Source organism: Apodemus sylvaticus, chromosome 8 (assembly GCF_947179515.1).
Source record: "Apodemus sylvaticus chromosome 8, mApoSyl1.1, whole genome shotgun sequence".
Lineage (NCBI taxonomy): Eukaryota > Metazoa > Chordata > Mammalia > Rodentia > Muridae > Apodemus > Apodemus sylvaticus.
The window spans coordinates 70,882,518-70,903,547 of record NC_067479.1 but is presented as its reverse complement, the minus strand read 5'-3'; the positions used below and the strand labels follow the sequence as shown (position 1 = coordinate 70,903,547).

The window sequence follows — 21,030 nt, the reverse complement described above, 5'->3', positions numbered from 1 at the left end:
ACCTGGCTACATGCATCTATTCATAACCACCCCTATGTGAAGTTTACCTTAGGAAATTTAAGGAATTCATAACTCAATTTTAAAATGAAATGTTTTCAAGCCGTAGAATATGTAACAATACATTCTATGGTAGAAAAGTAAAATTAAAAAGTCATTTATGATTAATATCTATAGGAATATTATATTAATATCTATGTTAACTTCCACTAAGCAAAAAAAGTCTACACCTTCATTTATAATATGATAAATATCTAGAAATAAAAATATTTAGAAATAAGAATATTTAGAAATAAAAATAAAAAATATTAACTCTTTAAAAGTTTAGAAATGGAGTATTTTACTCAATTCTTTCTTTCTAGTCCACTACAATGACAGTACTAATATTATTACAAATAACTATGTTCATTATAAAACATGTACAGTTCATGTCAGGAAAAATATCAAGAAAGTTAAATTTACCTATTTTACTATGAGGAAATCTTTTAGTAAATACTCAGGTAAATAAAATAGGTATTATTTCTTAATCCTCAGTGGAAATTCTGTAGGAAATATCATATATGGCTTACATATAATTATTACTTAAACACTAAAAAGTAATATTAGCCCAACACTCTGGGAGGCAGAGGCAGGTTGATTTCTGAGTTCGAAGCCAGTCTGGTCTACAGAGTGAGTTCCAGGACAGCCAGGGCTGCACAGAGAAACCCTGTCTCGAAAAAAACAAATCCAAAAAACCAAAAAAATAAATAAATAAATAAATAAATAAGCAATATTAGCATGGAAATATGTTAAATTCCACTTCTTTTATATTAAACAGTATGTAGTTTAAATAAGTTGTTAAATGCTTAATATCCACAGAAGAAAGATAATAGGAATGTAAAGCTAGAAATTAAATAAAATTTCAAAAGGCCTTTAAAATTTCTTCAGCAGTTAATTTGTTGATAGAATAAGTCTGAACATTTCAACTAAATTTAAATGCCACGTGGTTTCCTCCAAAAAAAAAAAAAAACCCATTTAGTTGATAACAGGATAAACATTTTTCTTGTTATCACCAGTTAAGATTTTACTATGTTTATACGTTCTAGTTAAAAACAAAACTAACCATTTCCAGATACAAAAGAATAAGGAGAGAAATTTGAAAAAAATTAAAAGCACCGAAGACTTAATTTCAGCCTCAGAAACGTAGTAAATTTTAGTTCTTAAAGAATCATTGCTTTTGATAATAGAAGAAAATCACACTGTTTTTCAGAATAAAGACTACGGCTGGTATTCTTTCAGGTGAACAGTGAACCTCTCAGTCACCATTGAGACCTTGGAGAATATGGTACTTTTGAAGTATTTATGGAGCTGCCATCTTTGGGAAATAACAAAAACCTGAGCCCGACTAGAAGACATTTGCTAAACAAGCCTGAAAACGTGAGTTGACTCTTGAGTACGCAGAAAAGGATGAGAAAGCACTCCAAAGTTGCCCTCTGGCCACCACACACACACCATGGAACAAGCTACCAACACCAAATGAATAATTTTTTTAAAATTTAAGCCTGGACTACCTTGAAGGAAATTCAGGGATAAAAAATCCTGAATAACCTGTAACTAGGAAGTCCCATAGATGAGTGCTGTAGTCTACATAATGGTTCACGGTATAAAAAGAAAAAAGAAAAGGAGGGGGGAGCTCCTAAAGAACCAAACTAACGGGGAACACATCAGAGAACAATAAAAGTCTACTTCACACCTCCATTTATAAGACCTTAGCAAATGTGGGCTTTAAATAGCTAATATTAACATACCAATTAACAAAATTGAATGAAGTTAAATATTTTATACAAAATAATCCAGAAAAGGTAACATACAAAACGAAAAGGTTCAGCTCTACGTTTAGAAGTTTTATGGTTAGAGACTGTATATACATGAAACTTTAAAAATAAAGACAAGAGACAATACAATACAAAAATCAGAAAGAGCTGATGCTTGTATCAAGGCTTGTATCTTACTGAAGAGCATATATTTTTTCCAATCAATTAAAACAGAAGAACTATAACAGCCATTTTATAAGTTATGAATGACTTCAGAAACTAATGTACTTACAAGACATTAACAAAACCACTAGTTTAACATCCATGAAAAATTCAGAAGTTAGAAAATACACTATTAAGAAACCAAAATCTAAGAAATTATAAATACACAACAGCATCCAATATATAAAATTATCTTGGCTAGCCGGTATTTCACTTACATTTTCCATATAGTTTGGTTTAAAGCCCTCCTGCTGTCGCCTCAGCTCCTCCTGCTCTCTGTGTCGGATCATTTCTTCTTCACGACGACGATGTTCTTCTTCATGTCTGAAAGCATTTTTTTTTTTAAATTTCAGAACAAATTTCACATTTGAGCTTCTAGACAATTTATTCAGGAGGGGTAGGAAGCTGGGGGTAGAAAAACCTCTGGGAGTTACATTATATGTGCCAAGTTTGTGACTGAGGATTGCTTTGACAGCCTAGATTTCACCTTCTATTTTGTTACAAACCTCTAAATCAACAACAAAAACACAAGTCCAACATATAATACGCATGTATCAAAGAACTCTAACCAATTTGGTAGTAAGGCCTGAAGTATGATCACTGGAGACTGAGATAGAAGGATCACACACAAGTTTAAATCATGAGGCTGGAGACATGCATGGCTTAAGAGCACTGGCTTCTCTTCCAGAGGCCTGAGTTTAATTCCCAGCACTCACATGGCAGCCCATACCTGCCCATAACTCCAGGTCCAGAGCTTCTGACACTTTCCACAGGCATACATGCAAGCAAAACACCAATGAACATTTAAAAAAATCTAGCATGGACTACCTGCCTAGGGAATTGTCTGAAATAAATCAAGGACAAAGATGTAGCTCAGTGGTAAAGGACTGGTCTAAAATGTACAAAGCATGAATCAGGAGTTCAAGCCAGCACTAGGAGAGAGTAAAGGGGGGTACGGGGAAGAGTCTACAATTTAGAATCTGCATATCTGAATAGCAAAATTCACATTCAAAGTCCAACCAAAGATGGGATGAGGGGTAACAGCAGAAATGAGTGGAAAACAAGAAAAGATGATGGGGTTCAATATGGTCAAAATAGATTACATATATGCAAAAAATGCTATATGAATTCTCATATACAATTAACATATGCTAATAAAGAAATTAAAAGTATATTATCACAAAGAACCAACAACATAAAAATTCAATTATGAGCTGGGCAGTGGTGGCGCAGGCCTTTAATCCCAGCACTTGGGAGGCAGAGGCAGGTGGACTTCTGAGTACGAAGCCAGCCTGGTCTACAGAGTGAGTTCCGGACAGCCAGAGCTACACAGAGAAACCCTGTCTCGAAAAACCAAAAAAAAAAAAAAAAAAAAAAAAAAAAAATATATATATATATATATATATATATATCTATTATGCCTAGGAGGCATATAAAAAAGGTTTTTTTCCAGATCCATTAAGCCACTAAGGAAACTCCCAGGAATTTTCAATAAATACCTGAATGTAACCAGTCATTTACGGTGTATGGCTACTTTAGGGCCATAGTAGCAAAGTAGTTGAAAACTAGATATCAAAAGACCTAAGATGCTGGGTGGTGGCGCACATCTTTAATCCCAGCACTTGGGAGGCAGAGGCAGGTAGATTTCAGAGTTCGAGGCCAGCCTGGTCTACCAGAGTGAGTTCCAGGACAGCCAGGGCTATACAGAGAAGCCCTGTCTCATAAAACCAAAATAAATAAATAAATAAATAAATAACCACAAAACAAAAGACCTACGATTTTGTTCTTTTTCAGAAACACTATGAAGAGAGAGACGGCTCAGTAATTAAGAGGATCTGCATTCTTAAAGAAGACCCAAGTTTAGTCCTTAACACCTATGTGGTAGCTCACAACCTGTGTGTAACTCCAGTTCAAGGGGATCCAATACTAACTTCTGAGCGCCATAGCCAACAGATGCACGTGTCTCATATAAATAGACACAGGCAAACACTAAAACACATAAAATCATATGTATTATATATATCAATACATATAATATACATACATAACAAAAATATATTTAAAAAAATAGATCCTGGAACTCGCTCTATAGACTAGGCTGACCTCAAACACAGATTCTCCTGCCTCTGACTCCAGAGTGCTAGGATTAAAGACCACTGCCACCTGGCTAAAAAATATTTTTAAAAAGAAAAATATTTGTTTGTTGACACTGACTAAGAGAAAGCAAACATAATTTTTATATATATATGTATAATATTAAAATTATAATTAAACTATAAAATGATTAAGACAGTAAACAGTCATACTAAAGTAAAATTCTGTCCTAGTATTGGCATTAAATCAGGTCAACATTTGTTTCACCCACTTATCAAAGTAAAACAGTAATTTAAGTAGTGGATTAAGTTGTAAAAATAGAGAGGCCCAAGCCACTAATCAAAGTACTCAGGAAGCAGTGACAGGCTAATCTCTGTAAGAGCAAGGCTGGTTTACAAATCAGCTCCAAGCCAGTCAGGGCTACACAGTGAAAACCTATCTCAAAAGCAAGTGGAAGATATATATCCAGCTGATGGTCCTACAGCACTAACAATTTTATAATGCTCTAAATGAATCAACTCTCTAAGGTAAGAACATCAGCAAAATTCCCAAATTACAAGATAATATTGCGTGGTTTCTGTATAAATTTTACCTGCAAATTACATGTTTACTGAAGTATTTTTTACTGGAGAGAGGGCTCAGTGGATAAGAGCATTTCCTGCTCTTGCAAAATATAAGAATCCAGTTTCCAGTGTCCACATAGAGTGGATCAAAACTGCCTATACCTCGAGGTCAAAGAGATCCAAGGTCCTCTAATGACTTCAGCATGCAAGCACATTCATAGTCTCTCTCTCTCTACACACACACACACACACACACACACACACACAAAGGAACAGTACTACTACTGACCCGAAGTTAAGTAGTAGAGTTATTTGTCTGAGATGTACGGGGCCCAGTTTTCTAAAAATCATTTTTGTACAAATATGGAATGAATGGTAAAATCTGTAGCCACATTTGTCGGGAGCCATTTAGGATGAGGCTAGCAGGTAGCCATCCTGGTCATTTATATAGTCTGCAATATGTGAGCTTGATGGCAAGATCCCAAAGATACTTCATCTCAGGATTGCTTCTTGCAGCTGATATGCCTTTCCTGTCATTATTAAATTAATAAAATAGCTGGGCGATGGTGGCACACGCCTTTAATCCCAGCACTTGGGAGACAGAGGCAGGCAGATTTCTGAGTTTGAGGCCAGCCTGGTCTACACAGAATGAGTTCCAGGACAGCCAGGGCTACACAGAGAAACCCTGTCTCGAAAAAAAACCCAACCACCCCCCAAAATAATAATGATAATAATAATAAATAGTCCCTGGCCATTAGCCCACCCTGTTGATCAGAGTTCCTGCATATCATCATAAAGATGAACTATGCTGTTTAGATGAATTCATGATTGTATAGAATTCCTGATTTGGTTCAAACAATTTTAGAAAGAAAGTTTTAAGAGATTAGTTGTTTTGCTAGAAAGGGATAAAAACATAGAAGCAACAACAGAATGTGCTCACTCCTCATACAGTAAGTAAAGCTGCAGAATAAGACAAACCATGAGCTTCCACAATCACACTAAAAAGAGAAATAGACTTGAGACAAATTTGTGTTCATGGAAAAATATCTACGTCCAAGGATGAAGCTACAGGTGTGCTTTATGACAAGGCAAGGCCATGTAAAAACTGTTGCTTTGAACTTATAATGAGCATAATGAACTTAGTACCAACATCTTTCTGTAACTCCTGTTTTATCTAATGTTTTATATGAGATAATTTTCTAAAAAACTCTTTGTTGAAGAAGGTATAAAAAGGCTAGAGAAAAGAAAGTTGGTTGGTTGGATTAGCTGGGGGTGGTCCTACCCCATCCATCCATCCATCCATCCATCCATCCATCCATCCATCCAACTACCCACCCACCCACCCACATGTATGTATGTAGGTAGGTATATGCATATTTTTGTAAGCATGCATAAATATTTGTGGAGTTGTTTAGGCAGATGATGGTCGGGCCAGCCAGAGTGTGGGTATATGAATATACACATGTATGTGTCAGTGCATATTTGCCTATATAAAGCAATTGGGGGGGTTGGTTTTTTCAAGACAGGGTTTCTCTGTATAGCCTTGGCTGTCCTGGAACTCAGTTGACCAGGCTGGCCTTGAACTCAGAAATCCACCTGCCTCTGCCTCCCAGAATGCTGGGATTATAGGCATGCAACACCACCACAGGCTTGTATAAAGCATTTTAATTGTTTTCTTTTCCTTCCTTCCAGTTCACAAAGAGGCTTCTGGCTGCCTAGACAGAGAGGTCTAGCAATAAATTCTTTACCTAACCACCACCATCCACCCCATCCCACCCTGCTGTTAGCAACAACTGTCAATAGAAGCCTGCAGCTTCTGGCCTCAGTGAAACTTAAAGTCAAGATAGGCATAAGTTATTATAGAAAACCTATTTCACCCAGTGTGAGAAAAAATGGCCACAGTCCTGTACATCTGTAACATGGGGGTGGGGTCATGTGGAAGACAGGATCTCCTTAATAAGAAATAAGGTGTCTTCTTTATTATTGTTCAATTTTATTTACTGAGAAGCAAGAGTTTCCCTGACTTAATAAAGAATTCAGCAATTCAGAGAACATAGCCAACTTGTCACACTGACTGATGCTTTGTCTCCACTTTCTGCATCACAGAAGTGCCAGCGGGCTGCTAGATCTGGGCAGCTTTAATAGGTGCTGGAGATCCAAACCAAGTTCCTCAGGCATGCAACTCTACCCACTGAGCCATCTCCCTAGATATAAATCCTCCCTTTTCTTAAATCAGGCTTTTTGTTTGTGTTGAGACAGAGTCTCATTTATATAGTTACAAGATGGCCAGAAACTTTACTAGGTTGACATCTGCAGGCAACAGGTCACATGCTAAATATTATTATGTTGCACGCACATACATGCAAGCCAAAACTATTTTTACACAGTTTTAAATCCTAAGGAAAAAATTTTGTTTTGCTTTTAAAGATTTATTTATTATTATTATATGTAATAAGTATACTGTAGCTCTCTTTAGACACACCAGAAGAGGGCGTCAGATCTCATTACGGATGGTTGTGAGCCACCATGTGGTTGCTGGGATTTGAACTCAGGACCTTCAGAAGAGCAGTCAGTGCTCTTAAATGCTGAGCCATCTTCCAACCCAGGCAAAAAGTTTCAATGACTGTCAAAAACTGCTATTAAGATTCATTGAAAGCCAGGTGTGGTGGCACACATCTTTGATCCCAGCACATGGGAGGCAGAAGTAGGCAGATCTAAGAGTTCAAGGTCAGCCTGGTCTACACAGTAAATTCCAGGGCAGCAAGGGCTACACAGAGAAAGTTTATCCTTTTAAAAAAAGGTTCACTGAAAAAGTAGAGACACGAGTTTGAGACAAACTAGGCTACACAATTTTAAACTGGGTGGGAGGAGAAATTGCCAATCTCTTTGCTGCATATTATTAGTGTTCAATTTCTTCTCCTCAATTTTCAAGACTCAAAATAAGATAATGTAATAAAAGCATAATAAAATAGGAAGTAAAATGTATAAATAACAATATCATAGCAAGTAACAACTAGATCAGGTAACCTATTAAAAATATCCACTAAGTACTTCATATTACCATGCATGTTGGGAATATTAAAGTATGCTAAACTCCTTTATTAATAAGTTTCATAGAGGCAGAGTTTCTTTTTCTAATGTTTTTACATTTATAGGAAAGTTAAAAAAAAAAAGACTTCATCCAACCTTGCACAGTATTATCATCTTAAAAGTAACCACCATGCAATTATGAAAGAATAATCACAAGCATAATGTTAGCATCTACAAGGTTTGTTTTTGTGATTTGATTTCAATTTTTAAAATTGCTTTTATATATCTAGGTGCATGGACACATAACATGGCACAGTGTACACAAGAAAGTCACAAGACACATTACACGAGTGTCATCATAGTCTTCTATCAAGTGGGTAGGTCATGATGATTAGAGCTCCTCAATCACCATCAGCCACTATGCTACAAAGTACAGGACATCCTTGACAATGTCCCTATTTCTATCTTCCTTTTGTTTTAGGGCCTTACTAGAATTCTATATTGAATATGATTAGTCTCCATATTTTGGAATTGGGGGGTGGTGTGTGTGTGCTACATTGTACAGGTCAAAGTCATGACAACTTTTGAGAACTCGCCCTTTTATCCCATCATTGTTTGGGCTCATACACCCAGGAAGCACTAATCACACAAGGTATTTCATCAATGGAGAGGATAAAATCAAATACCTTCATTCCAATCAGAAAGCCAGATAATGAACTGGTGACCTTTTCACTATCTGAAGGGAGAGACCTCATACAAATGCCTCCAGAATAATTATTCCTGGTTCATCCATCCCTCCTCAGGAAGTTATCTATCCTTAGGGTAGATGTCATGGTATTTCATAGCCTGCTGTCCTCTATGCTATCAGTCAGAGACCACGCTAGATTGTAGACCTATTAGCTATACAATCCACTGTCATGGTCACATAAGGTCATATGTCATTATGTAGTCACACCTAAAACTTTATTGGGCATCTGAAATTAGACATTGCTCTGTTGCCTGGAAACCTTTTCCCAAATAGTACTGAGTTTTATTTAACAATGAACTATCTCTCCCTCAAAGTCTGACTCAGGTTGACAAAGTCAATCTGCACCATGTTTCATTATTATCTCTTCTAAGGTTTACTTCCCTATATGATACCTGCAGAGATACACACACACACACATAGACATACACCATACATATACTTTCCAGGGTTTAAACTGAAGGCACCAGGCTCAGCAAGGACCTTTACTGCTCAAACATCTTGGGAGTCTAATTATTTTTCTTCCACTTCTTATACTTCAGTCTCTTTAAAGACTGAAGATTTGCCCCCATTTTTTGAAGATCAAAAACAAATTTTTTAAGAACTTGAAAAACAGAACAAACAAGATATAAATCCCTCCAATTACTAGGAGGGAGATAGAGAATGGAAAGAAATATTGCCACTTTTTGAGTTGGAGCCCAAAAACGTAGGCAGTCTAGTCTCCTCAATAAAGGAAGGCAGGCAGCTGAATAGTGGGAAACCAGAGGCACTGCAGAATGGAGTGAAGGGGAGCCTCAGAAGAATAAAAAAGACAAGAGTGTGGGGAACACCATGTCTAGACTTTAACCAAGTATCTCAAGGAAAAAGAGATAGAAAGGAAATCACACAAAAAAAGCCAGACAGGGACTGGTAAGATGGCTTAGAAGTTAATATTACTGCTCTTGCAAAAGACCACAATTAGATTTTCCAGCACCCATGCTGGGTACCTCATAACTGCCTAACTCCAACTTCAGGGCTATGACACCCCACTCTTCAGGGCTATGACATCCACATGCACACACAGAGATGCATACACATAGATATAAAATATCACAGGAAACGACGGTGCAGGCAGGCTGCAGTGCTACATGAGAGAAGCTTGCAAAGTGACTATTATTTTCTTATTACTTATTTTTGAAACTTGCTCTCATTAATTCAGGTTACCCCCAACCCCACTGTATTATTGCTACCTCTTTAGCATTTATTTTCTTATTTGCATGCTGGGATTACAAGAATGTACCACCATGTCTTTGAAAAACTAAATGAAGCCAGGCAGTGGTGCACACACCTGTAATCCCAGCACTCGGGGAGGCAGAGTCAGGCGGATTTCTGAGTTCAAGGCCAGCCTGGTCTACAAAGTGAGTTCCAGGACAGCCAGGGCTATACAGAGAAACCATCTCCAAAAAACAAAAATCCAAAAAGACCAAAAAAATGAAATGAAATGAAATGAAATGAAATGAAATGAGATGAAAGAAAGAAAGAAAGAAAGAAAGAAAGAAAGAAAGAAAGAAAGAAAGAAAGAAAGAAAGAAAGAAAGAAAGAAAGAAAGAAAAAATGAAATGATTGTTTTCACTTTGTTTTGTTTGAATGTAATTTTCATGTGAGTGTAGAGGTTCATGCATGCCAGAGCCCCTGCATGGAGGTCAGAAGACACCTTTGTGAGAGCTGACTCTGTCCTTCCACCTTGAGACAGGACTCTGAATTCTGCCTTCCTACTGTATCCTCCACGTTACTACATGACCCAAGAGACCACATTCTACTGTGTCTGCCTTCTCTTTAAGTAGAGTGCTGGGATTACAAACGAGTGCCACCCTAACAAGTTTTTCACCTGGGTTTGGGGTATGCAATTCTGGTAAAGCTTGCACAAGTGCTTTTACCCACTAAGAAATCTCCTTAGCCCTCTCCCCATCTCCCTCTAAAATTTATTTATTTAAAAAAAAAAAAAGCCATGCAGTGGTAGCACACACCTTTTATTACCAACACGAGGCAGAGGCAGGATGATCTCTGTAAGTGTAAAGTCAATCTGGTCTATAGAGAGAGTTTCAGGACAGCCAAGGACACAGAGAAGCCCTGACTTGAGAACAAAAACAAGCAGACAAAAAGATTTATTTTAGCCAAGTGTGGTAGCACACACCTTTAATCCCAGCACTTGGAAATCGGAGGTAGGCAAATCTCTGAATTTAAAACCAACCTAAACTACAATGTGAGTTTCAAGATAGCAAGGTTACTCAAAGACAAACTAACAAACAATTATTTTTTATTCTGTGTGTGTGTGTGTATGTGTGTGTGTGTGTGTGTGTGTGTGTTTGTGTGTGTGTCTGTGTCTGTCATGAGCATGGCTGTGGAGATCAGCAGATACCCTGGAGCTAGAGTTACAAACTTCTGAGCTACCCGAGATATGGGTGCTGGGAGATGAACCCAGAAGCTCTGCTCAGGTAGGATATAGTTCTTAACCACTGAATCACCTCTGCAGCTAGCTCTGACTTCATTGCAGTGGTCTAGTGTTTTCTCCTGATGACAATAAGGTTATGAATATTTTAGCAAGAATGTCAGAGAAGATATCGGATGCTGAATCTTTACTGAGTAGTATCAACAAATTCCTAATATGAACTGTCTCATTAGGATAATAGAAAAATTTGACATTTAGTTGTAGTACTGAGTCCTGGGTTTTTCTACTTTAAGTTTACTATTTTTTCACTTGACCTTAATACAAAAATTTTTGTTTGTAAAAATATATAAAAATGCAAAAAAAATCATTTTTAATTATGTGTGAGTGTCTGTGTATGGGTATGTGAGTACAGATGCTCAAGAGGCCAGAAGTATCTTGTTCTCTTCAAGCTGGAGGTTGCCTAAAGTAGGAATCAAACTTAGGTCTTCTGCAGAGCAGTACACTCAGGCTGGAGAGACCAGTCAGCAGTTAAGAACATTGGCTACGCCTGGAGGTGGTGGCGCACGCCTGTAATCCCAGCACTCTGGGAGGCAGAGACAGGTGGATTTCTGAGTTCGAGGCCAGCCTGGTCTACAGAGTGAGTTCCAGGACAGCCAGGGCTACACAGAGAAACCCTGTCTCGAAAAAAACCAAATCCAAAAAAAAAAAAAAAAGAACATTGGCTACTTGTCCAGAAACCATTCCCAACACCAACATGGCAACACAACCATTTGTAAACCCAGTCCCAAAGAGTTTGATTTCCCCTTCTAGCCTCAAGGGCATCCCAGGCATACATGTGGTACATAAACATGTACGCAAAACACCTATGCATATTACATAATAAAATCAAAAAAGTAATTTTAAAAAACCTTTAAAGAGAGAAGTATATGCTCTTACCCACTGATCCATCTCTCTACAATTTTTTAAAGATTTTTTTTATGACTATCTGTGCCCCATGTGCATACACTGCTTAAGAAGGCCAGAAGAAGGAATTAGATCCTCTATAACTGGCATTATACAACATGGCTGTTAGCAGCCATTTAAGTGTCATGAATTGAATTCGGGGTACTATGAAAGAGCAGCTAGTACTTTTAGCTACTGCACCATCTCTCCAGGCCCAACAAATAAGCTGTGAATGATATATTTGTACTAAAACTATGCAAAAATCCTGTTTTTCAATGTTTTACCTACTTTCATATTCATTAATCTTGTCTTGTGGGCATGAGTATGGTAGGTAGAGCCAGTCATACGGAGAAGTAAGAAGAACCCGTGGAATACATGAGACACTCTCAAAAACAGTGATTACTGTATTATTGGTGGGGCATGTAGACAGAGCCACAAGAGGAACTGGCACAAAAGTGGCAAGGTAGAACATGTTAAACCTCGGAAATCTCAAAACTTGAGACCAGAAAGAGTAGAGGAGACTAGCACTAAATGGAGAGTGTAGCTCTCCCTGTTTCTGTGCCTGCCTCAGAGCTTGTAAGCAAGCTACCCCCAACCAGGTTGTCATGTACTCAGCACTGAGGCAACTCAGCACGTTAGCTCTCAGCCAAAGAACCTTTTCCCATCCTGGATATTCTAACCCCAATAAAGTTTACCCAAATAAAGTGTGTGCATTCAAACCCACACCCAATGAAATACAAATAAGCTAAGACAGTCTTAGAAAGCTGCCTCCTTAAAGAACATTGGTGAGGGAAGGCTGTTGCCTAAAAGAGCCTGTGCCCCAACCAGACCAGGATCCTGACTATCAGGCAGCAGTATCTGACAAGCTGGAAGGAAGAGGCAGACTACGGACCCGATCCATTCAGGGCTTCACCTAGTCCTCTGTGAGCAGGTGTATCAGCGGCAGTGTCCAGATACCCCGAGAGGAGAGGCAAAACACAGAACTACAACTATTTATCAGTGAGTTATCCCTTTTAATCTCTTTCTTTTTACTCTGTTAAATGGAATTCTGCTGTGAACAGTTGCTCTTTTTCCAATATGTATTTATTATTCAATACTTACCACAGTATAAATTTACAGAAATTTTGTTCTGTGGTTAGAAAGATAATGATCTCACTTTCTTTTTTTCTTTCCTTCTTTCCTTCTTTCTTTTTCTTTTTTTTTTGGTTTTTTTTTTTTGGATTTGGTTTTTTTTGAGACAGGGTTTCTCTGTATAGCCCTGGCTGTTCTGGAACTCACTCTGTAGACCAGGCTGGCCTCAAACTCAGAAATCCGCCTGCCTCTGCCTCCCAGAGTGCTGGGATTACAGGAGTGCGATACCACTGCCCGGCATGATCTCATTTTCAATGTCTCTGTCTCAACCTCTCCATCTTTCTCCTTCTTTTGATGAAATTGGCCATTAGAAGCTGTCATGTTGGCTTCCAAGTTCTTCTGACACAACCTACCCTGTTTGAGTACTTCCTTACTACTGATGGAATTTCGTTGTTATGAGGGAATGGCACTTTCAAGAATAGAAGTGCTCATTGTTGCTGAAACATCAGTGTTTTCAGAGTCTTTTACTGAACAATGCTGTAAAAACATTAGTTTACTCACATACTTGTACTTCTGCATCTACCTATCAAGATTAAAAACCTCTTACCGTGCTCCAACAGTGAGAAATCTGAGTCTCATACTACAGTTACTAACTGTTCACGTAACAAAGACTACAATGCTGGTGTGGGTGTACACACCTATAATCTCAGCTCTTGAAAAATTGAAGCCCATAAGCCTGAGCCCATTAAATATACACATGTACATGTGCCTCCCACACACGCAAGAGTATATAAAGGAAGCAGTCTGGGAAGTGAGTGATAATACCTAGATTAACAGGGTGGGGAATAAAATATGGAGTGTATACAAATAATAAAAAATATTAAAAAACTACATTAAAGAATAAATGTATGATTTGTAGTGGGTATGTGCCTGCGAGTGTACTTGCTTATTTATTTAAGAGCAGTTATGGCTCAGAAGAAAACAGAGTGATATATTGTATTCCCAAATACTTCCTCCACTCCTAAACAACCATACTCTATATAACAACCTACTGTCAACATGTGTGCTAGAGTGGCATATTGTTAAAATCCATAAACCCCAATGACAAATTATCATCCAGAGTTCAATGGTTCTGTTACGTTTCCGTTTTGATGTGCATATTCAAAGAAAGACAAAATGTTTTGATGTTCAAAGAAAGACAAAATGTAGCATCGTACAACCGGTCTTATTGCCCTAAAACTCTGATTTTCTGAAGAAGGCTCAGAGATTAAGAGCAGCTTTTGTAGAGGGCCTAGGTTCCCAGAATCCACATGGAGGCTTACAACTAACTGTAACTCCAGTTCTGAGGAATCTGGTACATGTTTCTGGTTTCTACTATATACATAGAGGTACTGTCATATACATACAAAATAAAAATAAATCTTTAATACAGTTTCCCCCATCTTCATATCTACTCACTAACCTTACAACACATGCTTGCGGTTTCCATAGTAATTGGAGTCTGTGATGGTTTACATATTCTTGGCCCATGGTTTACATATTCCTGGACCATGGGAAGTAGCACTATTAGCAGGTGTGGCTTTGTTGAATAGTTGTGAAATTGTTGGAGAAAGTGTGTCACTTTGTAGGTGGGCTCTGAGGGCTCCTTGTACTCAAGCTCAGGCAGAAAACAGAGCCTCCTCCTGGCTACCTATGGAAGAAAGTCTCCTCCTGGATGTTTTTGGATTAAGATGTAGAATTCTCAGAGCCTTCTCCAGTACCGTGTCTGCTTCCTGCCATGAATAATATGGACTGAACTTCTGGAACTGTAAATCAGCCCCTATTAAATGTCCTTGTAGGAGTTGTTTTGGTGATGGTGTCTCTTCATAGCAATGAAACTATATCTAAAAGTCATACAGTACCTGGCCATTTCATATGTCTTCTGACTTGATAGTTCATTCCTCTACATCACGTCAAATATTCTATCGTCTAAAAATTTCAGCTTATTTAAATTCATTCTCTGTCAAAGTCAGCTGTAGCTACATAATAAATAAATAATTTTGGGGGAGGGGAGGCCCTTGTTTATTTGATTTTTATGTGTTTTAGTGTTTTACCTCTGGGTGAGGGTGTCAGATCCACCAAAATTGGAATTACAGACAGTTGTGAGCTGCCATATGAATGCTGGGAATTGAACCCAGATTCTTTATACAGTCCTTTGAAAACAAAAAAATTTGGGGGGCTGGAGAGATGGCTCAGCGGTTAAGAGCACTAACTACTCTTCCAGAGGTCCTGAGTTCAAATTCCAGCAACCACATGGTGACTCACAACCATCTGTATAAGATCTGATGCTCCCTTCTGTTATGTCTGAAGACAGCTATGGTGGACTTTAAACAAACAAACAAACAAACAAACAAATATTTTTAAAAAGAGAGAGATGGTGGCGCATGCCTTTAATCCCAGCACTTGGGAGGCAGAGGCAGGCGGATTTCTGAGTTCAAGGCCAGCCTGGTCTACAGAGTGAGTTCCAGGGCAGCCAGGGCTATACAGAGAAACCCTGTCTCAAAAAACAAACAAACAAAAAACCAAACAACAACAACAAAAAAATCAAGTTTGTTTCAGCTAGCATTGCTTTGTTTAAAACACTAACTTTGGGGGCTTAAAGAGATAGCTCAGCAGTTAAGAATACTATCTGCTCTTCCAGAGATTCTGAGATCAATTCCCAGCAACTACATGGTAGTTCACAAGTATCTATACTGAGATCTATGCCCTCTTTTGGCATGTAGGTGTACACTAAGATACAGCACTCTAAAAACAAACAACAACAACAAACACATTCACTGTGATTTCTATATAAACTGGACATAGCGGCACAAGCCTGTACTTCTAACACTTAGAAAAAGTGAGGGGGGAGGTCTAGACGTTGCCAACCTGGTATACAATAGAGTGATAAGCCAGCCCCATGTTACAGAGTGAGACCCTGTCTCAAAATAAACCAAGCCAAATAGCAATCCAAATGTATGTATATCTGGAAAAACTGGCAAATCATAAGCATTCTTAAAATACAATGCAATCAAAGTGACCTTAACCAGCTAGAGAATCATAACAAGAACCAAAAAAAAAAAGTTATGTCATATTGTAATTTTCTATGTGGCCAAAAAATAAAAAAAGTTTTCTTTTATATTTCTACTATTTTTACGACTTGTTTATAATAAATGACTGGAAATTTTCTCAATTAAACACACACATTTATATTAGAAGTTCTTTTACCTCAGTTGTATTTGCTTTCGTTTCTGCAATTCTTGATTTCTGAGTTCTTCCAAGCGTCTGAGTTCTTCTTGACGTCTCATTAGATCTAGAAAATATTAACTACATATTAATATTATTTAATCTTTCTTTTATGTGTTTTCAGATCCAAAAGTGAAATCTCTACTACTAGCAAATATAAGAACTACAGAAATATTGTTTCTACTGCTTCCTTTCAGTTTTTGTTTCAAGGATTTATTTTTATTTTGTATCTATGAACATCCTGCCTGCATATGTGTGTGTACAACATCATCCCTGGTATTCAAGGAAGCCAAAAGAAGATATTAGATGCCCTAGAACTGGAGTTACAGACAGTTCTAGGTACAGTGATGAAGCTCTTCTAGAAGAGTAGCCAGTGCTCTTAACTGCTGAAATAGCTCTCCAGTCACCACTTTCTTTTTAATCTTTAAATTTTTTGTGAGTTTTTTGAGATGAGATCATACGCTAGACAAGTGGTTCTCAACCTATTAATTAATTGCAACCCCTTTGGTAGATCAAAAATGACCCTTTCACAGGGGTCACCTAAGACCACTAGAAAATACAGGTATTTACATTTCAATCCATAACAGTAATAAAATTAAAATTATAAAGTAGCAATGAGAATAATTTTATGGTAGGAAGTTACTAGAACATGAGGAACTACATTATAGGGTTGTAGCATTTAGGAAGGTTGAGAACCACTGCTCTGGACCAAATGAGAACTCACTATGTAATCCAAGGTAGTTTCAAATTCACCACCATCTACCTACCTTTTTCACTTCAAAAGTGCTGGGATAATACACAGGAGCAACCAAAACCTTGTGATGGAAACACGGCTCAGTATAGAGTACAGCACATCTTGCAGAGCCACTCAGTTCGATTCTGGTACCCACATCAAAAATAAACTCTGTAACTGTAACCCCAGGGGACCCAATGTCCTCTGCTGGCCTCTTTGGGCCACAGACATGCATGCCATATATTCAGGCAAACCACCCAAACACATAAAAAAGCAATTCCTTCCCCCCAAACCCCCAGATAAGGTAGCCATGGTTGTCTCCTAATTCCACTCCTGGGAGGGGCTGCAGACCCAGAGGAGGTGCCTTGTGAGCCTTCTCTCCACCTTAACTTTTCAAATAAAGGCTAGAGCCAGTGTAGACAAGAGGAAAGAGGAGGAACTGAGAGTCTGGGGGAGGAGAAAAGGATCTATCTATGGGGGAGAGGGGAGGACCATAGGAGGATGGACTGAGAGGATGGGGAGAAGCTCGAGGTCTGGAAAAACTGCAAGTTATATGGGATAACATAGATGGGAATAGAGTAGTGCAGTGGGAGATCCACCCAATCTAGGCATATAGCTTGTATTGTTATTGAGTTGAGATTTCTTTTACTGGGTAATAAATTTAGCAAGTCTTGGAACTATGTTTATTGACCAGGCTAGCCTTGAATTCCCAGAGCTCTGCCTGCCTCTGCCTCCTGAGTGCCAGGATTAAAGGCTTGCACCGCCACTGCCTTGCTCTAACAGAAATATTTGTAGAGTCCAGTGAGACTGTTAGAAACACAGTAAAAGATCTGTACACCAATACTTCCAGGATTTGAGTGAAGAATCAGGAGTTCAAGCTTATCCTCCAGTATAAAACCAAGTTTGAGGTAAGCCTGGGCTACATAAAACCTCACCCCATCTCAAAATATGTGAGGAAGCATGTAAATAAGTAAACAAACACTCTAGGATGTTTTTTAAAGCTAAAATAATAAAGAGGGGCTGGACAGTTAAACTTAATTCTAGCACTTGAGAGGGATTGGTGGAATTAGGAGATCAAGGTCATTCTACGCTACACAGAGTTCAATGTCAGCTCGAGTTACAAGACAGGGCTAGAAAGATGGACCAACATTTAAGAGCCTGGGCTGCTCTTCCAGAAGACTTGGGGTTCAACTCCCAGCACCCAAACGATAGCTTGCAACCAACTGTAACTCCAGTCTTAGGGGATCTGACAGCTTCTGGTCTCTGAAAAGACTGCACACACAAGGCTCACAGACACAAATTAAGACAAACACCTAATACACATAAAATAAAAACAAGTAACTCAAAAGTAATTTAAAATAAACAAAAACCTCCAAAGAAAAGGGAAATGTGAGCAAACAGCTGAATGTAACAAAGAACAGAAGTTTCTAACAACTATTTAAGCAGTCCACCTTACTGTTAGCTATGCCCTCAAATGTCCTCTCTGGCTTCTGAGAGGTAACATGCACACTTGTTACAAATGTGCAGACAACATTTGGTGCTGACCCAGAGATCCAAATCTGTAACAAATCCGTTCCCAAAATTTTTAGATGAGGGATACTCAAGCCCTACTAAATTTCTGATATTAAAAAAAAAAAAAAAATCAGCCCAGCGCACTCTGGGAGGAAGAGGCAGGTGGATTTCTGAGTTCAAGGCCAGCCTGGTCTACAGAGTGAGTTCCAGGACAGTCAGGGCTACACAGAGAAACCCTGCCTCAAAAAACCAAAAAACCAAAAAACCAAAAAACCAAAAAACCAAAAACCAAAAACCAAAAAAAAAAAAAAACCAAAAAAACCAAAAAAAAAAAAAAAAAACCAAACCAAACAAACAAACAAAACCAATTAAAAAATAACAACAACAACAAAAAGCTCAAGTCTGGACAGATGGCACTTCCCGCTCTTCCCAAGGTCCTGAGTTCAAACCCCTGCAACTACAAGGGAGCTCACAATCATCTGTAAAGAGATCTGAGGCCCACTTCTGGTGTGTCTGAAGACAGCTACAATGTACTTAGATATAATAATAAATAGCAAGTGGGGCCAACTGGAGCCCAGAGTGAGCAGTAGTCCTGAATTCAAAATTCCCAGAAACCATGGCTTACAACCATCAATACAGCTACAATGTGCTCATACACGAAAATTAAATAAATATTTTTTAAAAAATCTCAATAGGCAGTGGTGGTACAAGCTTTTAATCCCAGCACTGGGGAAGCAGAGGCAGGTGGATCTCCATGTTCAAGGCCAGCCAGGTCTACAAGGCAAATTCCAGGACAGCCAGGGCTACATAGAAAAACCCTGCCTTGTTCTCCTCAGTTGTTGTGGTTCTAGTCTGAAATCCCAGTACTCAAGACAATAAGGTGTTCAAACAGTGCCTACTCTTACCAGGTAAGAAGACTCTGTCTTTAAAAAAACAACAAAAAGTTCTCTTAGAAAAACTGTTTAATATATTGAGTTACAACTTAATACTAGCACACAGCACTCAAAAGGCAGAGATAAGCAGATCTCTGCAAGGTCAAGGCTAGTCTGGTATATATACAAAGACCCTGTTCTCCAAAACCACAGTAATAAAGGACTAATACATATCGCTGGCACATCTCCTTTACCTTGCCTCATTAGCATTAACTGGTGTTCGTGTCTAGCTGCTTCCATCTCTGCCTCCAGTTTCTCTTTGGCTTCTCTGATGTTTCTATCAACTTGTTCACGCTGCTGCTTTTCCATTTCATCAAGAGCCTTCCATCGAGATGCATATTCAAATTCAAATGTCCCAGGTTGAGCAAACCGTGGTGGCTGTTCTCTTTCCCTGTATTAACATTAAAATGTACAAAAGTTGTATACTTAAGAGGTAAACACAGAAAATATCAGATATTAGATCTTCATGGCCTGAACAGTTAGGCACCATACATTGTCTCATGGCAGAACCATGAAATAGAGTCTATAAACACAAATTTATGAAATTTTCAAATAGTGCCCAATTAATAATGAAATCATGATTCAAACTTACCAAATGCAATGCTCTGGCCTATGCTATTATTACTACTCTCATAAAGACTTTCTAGTTTTCATTCAGCTACTACATATACTGAAACCTGCAACATACAAACCCAATGAGTCCTAAGTTAATAGTCTTAGAATCAGATTTTCTTAGTAATAAAAACATTTTGTTATATACCAAGCTAAGTGGCTGGGCTAAAGATAACTAACTCACTCTACCTGTAATTACATATTTAACAGTTATGCCCTTATAGGACAGACATTACCAGTTGACTATTTAATCTCAAACGTGTAATACAATTCCTATTATAACATATAACTTAATGGAACAACTATACATATATACTTTTTCAAAAATTAAATAATAAATGAACAAACAAATCACTAAATAAATAAAAATCGTCAAACTTTATGGTGGGGTGCACCTTTAATCCCAGCACTTAGGAGTTAGAAGGATCTATGAGTTCAAGGCCAGGCTGGTTTACACAGTATACTCCTGGCCACCAGGGGTTACCTAGTGAGTCCATGACTCAAAAAAGAAAACAAACAAGAGCTACAAATACAACTGAAACTCAAATGATGTTTTTAATCATCAGCTCTTCTCAACTGTGAGGAGCTTCTGGTGAAAGTATTAATACTAGCATAATTCTCATCTCATCTATAGAAACCTTACAGTTGGAATTTTTATTTTATTTGGGGTTAAAAGGAAGATGAGCTGATGTGACTAAATTCCAAGTACTAATATAGAAAGTTATTACAGGGCAAAAACAGGTAGATCCCATCTCAAAAAGGAAGAGAGGGAGGGAACGAGGGAGGGAAGGAAGGAAGAAGAAAGGGAAGGAAGGAGGGAGGGAGAGAGAGAGGGAGGGAGGGAGAGAGGGAAGGAGGGAAATAGGCATGGTGGTACATAAATTTAATCCCAGCTGCCCTGAAACAGAGTCAGTCTGTGAGTTTGAAGCTAGCTTGGTCTGCAGAGTACATTCCAGCCATCTAGGGCTACTCAGTGAAATTCAGACTTAAAAACAAAACAAAACCATTATCACAAAGGGCCAAGCACTTAGAAGTACTGATGCTCTTCTAGAAGACTAGAGTCAGTTGCCAGCATCCATGTTGAGCGGCTCA

The 21,030-nt window shown here is 38.3% G+C and overlaps 1 protein-coding gene across 2 annotated transcripts in view; it reads right to left on the bottom strand.

Moving 5' to 3' along the window:
* The window catches only part of Pspc1 (paraspeckle component 1), an 84,601-nt gene that overhangs the window by 45,284 nt on the left and 18,287 nt on the right, over positions 1–21,030 (bottom strand). For both annotated transcript variants that reach the window (XM_052191370.1, XM_052191369.1), the window contains exons 4-6: positions 19,521–19,717; positions 16,132–16,216; positions 2,231–2,336 (exon numbers count right to left, since the gene is read on the bottom strand). In XM_052191370.1, coding sequence (XP_052047330.1) covers positions 2,231–2,336; positions 16,132–16,216; positions 19,521–19,717 — 388 coding nt within the window. The remainder of the gene's footprint in view (positions 1–2,230; positions 2,337–16,131; positions 16,217–19,520; positions 19,718–21,030) is intronic.